We start from the raw sequence: 3,714 nt of genomic DNA, 5'->3' as shown, positions 1-3,714 counted from the left end.
GATATAACTGGTTGTGTGGTATGGACTCCGAAGCCTGTGTGGTTGGAGATCGGGTCTGAAGATCCGTCAGTGTATATGTGACACCAATTTGGCCAATTAGGGATTGCCTGAAAGTCGGGCCAAGAAAAGTCGGGCCGGGCCAGCGGGTAATACTAAAAAATGAATTGCAGAATAATAAAACGAAACGTGCATATCCAGGCAGATCTCAATTGTCCAGAAACGCATAGTTTTGCTCATTTAGTCGAGTTTGAATCAAAGTATCTTCAGCAATGTTGTTGCATTAAGTGTTTAAGAGGTCGCCTTCTGCCTAAGCAATTTCGGCTGACCTGTCCCTCTTTGGGACTCCTGTGTGTGAGTAGGGTACACATATATATTGTGAGTTTGGTATTCACATAATTTCTGTTTTTGTATTGATATGATTTCTATTTTCTTATATTGATATGATTTCATTTTTATCCTTGGCTGCTCTGTTTATATACGTTCGAGTAGCTGACAGTGTCCATCTCTCAGAAATAGAGTTAGTTTGGCCTTCGCTGTTGCATCTCTTGGCTTTAGGAGATCTATGACAGATAGCGGATCTAGCTGCAATTCTTGTTTTAACCTAGCCCGGGCTGGGGCGTGGTCTTGACATTCTAGTAGCACCCGAGCAATGGTTTCAGCCTGATTGCAAGATGAACAAACCTTGTCATAGTGCTATTTGTGACCGAGTCTGAGGCGTGAGATAGCAATTTCAATTTTCCTTTCATTTGAGCATGAGTTTGGCTTTTGTTGGACCTTGGGTTTAATTTTGTATAGCCATCTGCCTATCTTACTTGCGTCCAATTGGGCTTGCCATCTTTCTGCTTCGTTCGTTCGTTCATTCAGAGATTTAACGTGCGCTTTCCGCGTGTAATAAATTACACTTTAGCGTATCTCGCACACTATACTATTGGGGGAAAAAAGCATAATGAATAAATAAAGAAGTGCGACCCAAAAAAATGAAAATTAGGTAAACCTAAAATGATGATCTAGGGGGGTGGGTTTTGGCTGGGAGGGAGGGGGTGATAAGAGAATAATAATAATATGGAAAAGTTGGGCTTGGTTGGGGGGGGGGGGGGGGGGGGGGGAGGGGGTCAGGCGTGGGAAGGCACGGCGTCGGCTGGCGAGCTGGTGTGGTGGTGGAAGCTGGAGCTTACTGTTTCTCCCCAGCCAGGAGCCTCCTGGCTAGGTCAAGCTCCCCTGGAGGGAGAGCTTGGAACAGTGCGGTGGTGAGGCGGGCGGCGGCGTTGGTGATGAAGAGGGGGCTGACTTCAAGATCGCAGTCGACAAGGAAATCCGAGAGATCCTGGTAGCTGTGGATTTCATGTTCAAATCTCTCTTCTCCCCAGTACTGCACCAGCACCATGGGTGGGCGTGGGCGGTTGCTGGGGTATACCTTGCCGCTCTCATGCTGGTAGCAGGGGTTAGGGTGGACCTTGTGCTGCTCCAGGATGAGGCTGGCCTTCTGGGCAAGGTCGACACGGACGTCTTTCTCAACAACTGGTTCCGGAACCGGGTCGGTTTGGACTTGGCTGGTGTTGAGGGAGGGGCCTGGTGTTACGGCGGTCTGTGTTTCCGTGGTCTTGCTTGTAGGTGGTGATGGGGGGGGGGGGGGGGGGGAGTCAGGGGAGGAGATACTTTTCCTCTTTCTCTTCTTCGTTCCGTGTCCTGTCCCTACAGGCGTGCGAAAGGGCTCCTCCCCTCTGGATTCGAGGGGAGCGAGTTCCAATGCTGCTGTTGGGGGCGGAGGGGTGGTGGGTAGGCTCTCCTGGATCTCCATGGCGGCGACTGGTGGAGCCTTCTTCACTTTGGGCGGCCTAGCCTTCTGTACCGGGCGTGGTGCAGCAGGGATAGGGGCCGGGGTGGTTTTCTCCTTAGGCTTGGTCTTGGCCGGAGCTTTGACCAGAGGCCGTTTCCTTTGACCTAAGTCAAAGGAGATGGAGAGGGTGGAGGAGTTGGACTTGTAGGAAGTCCTGAGGGAGTAGTCCCCAACCCTGAAAGCCAGCAAGGGCTCCAGGATGGCAACTAACTCCCTCGGTAGCGACAGAGCGATGTCTCTCATAGTTGAGCGTGGGTAGCGAGTCTGCTTTGTCATTTCCATGAATATCTATGTGAGAGGGGATCCAACACAGCTCCACCTGTTGCCTTTGGTCCGATAGTTTTGTATATTCGTATAGAATATTGTTGACTGTGTTTGGCCTGGAGGTTAAGTTTCTGCCACTGATGGCTTGAAGTGCACTTAACGAGTCTGATAGATAAAACAAAACAGTGAGATCTTGAGTTAAAGAGGAGCCATTGACCTGTGTTCACCAGACCATAAATACAAGGTCGGACCGTCTTAATTAGTGTTCGGTTGCTGGACTTTTATGGCATGGCCCATTCCACGAGGGTCCAGTCTAGCTATTGGGACTAGCCGGGTTATCTCCCAAAACCCCTACATCCCATTTCCCCTACAACCCAGTTCCCCTACAATTAGTTAAAACAACACGCGGCATTTACCTGTCTGGTATTATGAACTCACCTAAAGGAGAGATTAAGGTCTGGAGTAGAGGTAGTAGAAATGAGTTGAGATGACTAGGTTTAGTATATAGATACTTGAAACTGACTAACATGACATCAACATGTCTGGGCTTCGCTATGTTGAGTTTGTTATGTCACAGAGAGGAAAGCCCCAAGTCCTATTTGATCGTTATCTTCACACTAAGAACGTCGAGAGACTGACTTGCGTACACTATTATTTTGTTATAATGTATTATGAATTTTGAAAAATGAACATTTTATTATAATGTATTATGAATTTTGAAAAATGAACATTTTATTATAATGTATTATGAATTTTGAAAAATGAACATTTTATTATAATGTATTATGAAATTTTAATAATATCGTAATCGTAATTTAATATTTATCTCAATCTATTCGTGTTTCTTGGGTTGTTCCATTGTATGAAATAGGTAATAGACTAGGGATTAGCAGTGCCATGGACCGTGAACTTTGTTGTCTTAAGCTGTAGGGGAAATGGGATGTAGGGGTTTTGGGAGGTTACCACTAGCCGACAGTAGAACAGTAGTGAATTTAGATGCGGGTATATTGCTGGGGAACACCGAGTTGACACGATTGTCGCGGGTTGGTAAATGTTCGCCATTAATGAAGTCATTGTTTGTGGATTGCGGACATATTCGTTTTAAGTTTTGCCAACATGAGTCATTCCAGGTGATTGCAAATATTACGCTTTTCGTACGCCAAATTTATGCTTTAGATAGTACAATTTTGATAGAGTTGTCACCACTACTACTGTCGTATTTTTTCACGTAGGGATATGTTCCATTTCCCCACTCCTCACTTTCTGTTTTGTATTTTGTAAGAGTTAATAAGAGAAAGTTTTGTGTGGGATTCTAATATGTATCACTAATTCTAAGAGAAGATTGGTAATGAATATGAACAGCCATGTTGTCTGACTTTGATAGAATTTGAGATCTTCACAATCACCGGGTGTGACCATATACACAGAATCTCGTTAGGGTTTGTGATGTTAACATTTGCCCAATGACCATAATGAGTATTGCAAGGGATACCAAAGGTAACAGTTTATTATTAGAGGAAATTGGTTGTGGGTAATCCTTTCACGTTGATGGAAGGAAGCCACTAAACCAGGTGGTGACAATGGTAATGCGCAAGGCTCGGAATCGCGAAAAG

At 45.5% G+C, this 3,714-nt stretch overlaps 1 protein-coding gene across 1 annotated transcript; it reads right to left on the bottom strand.

Annotated features, from left to right (window-relative positions):
* Window positions 1-1,171: 1,171 nt before the first annotated feature.
* Window positions 1,172-2,113, bottom strand: LOC125377009 (lysine-rich arabinogalactan protein 19-like). Its single transcript, XM_048389789.1, has one exon. The coding sequence runs from the start codon at window positions 2,111-2,113 to the stop codon at window positions 1,172-1,174; it is 942 nt and encodes a 313-aa protein (XP_048245746.1).
* Between the last annotated feature and the right edge of the window lie 1,601 nt (window positions 2,114-3,714).

This window comes from Haliotis rufescens, unplaced genomic scaffold (genome assembly GCF_023055435.1).
Source record: "Haliotis rufescens isolate VD_foot unplaced genomic scaffold, xgHalRufe1.0.p SCAF_8, whole genome shotgun sequence".
Lineage (NCBI taxonomy): Eukaryota > Metazoa > Mollusca > Gastropoda > Lepetellida > Haliotidae > Haliotis > Haliotis rufescens.
This window is presented reverse-complemented; position numbering and strand designations above follow the sequence as displayed.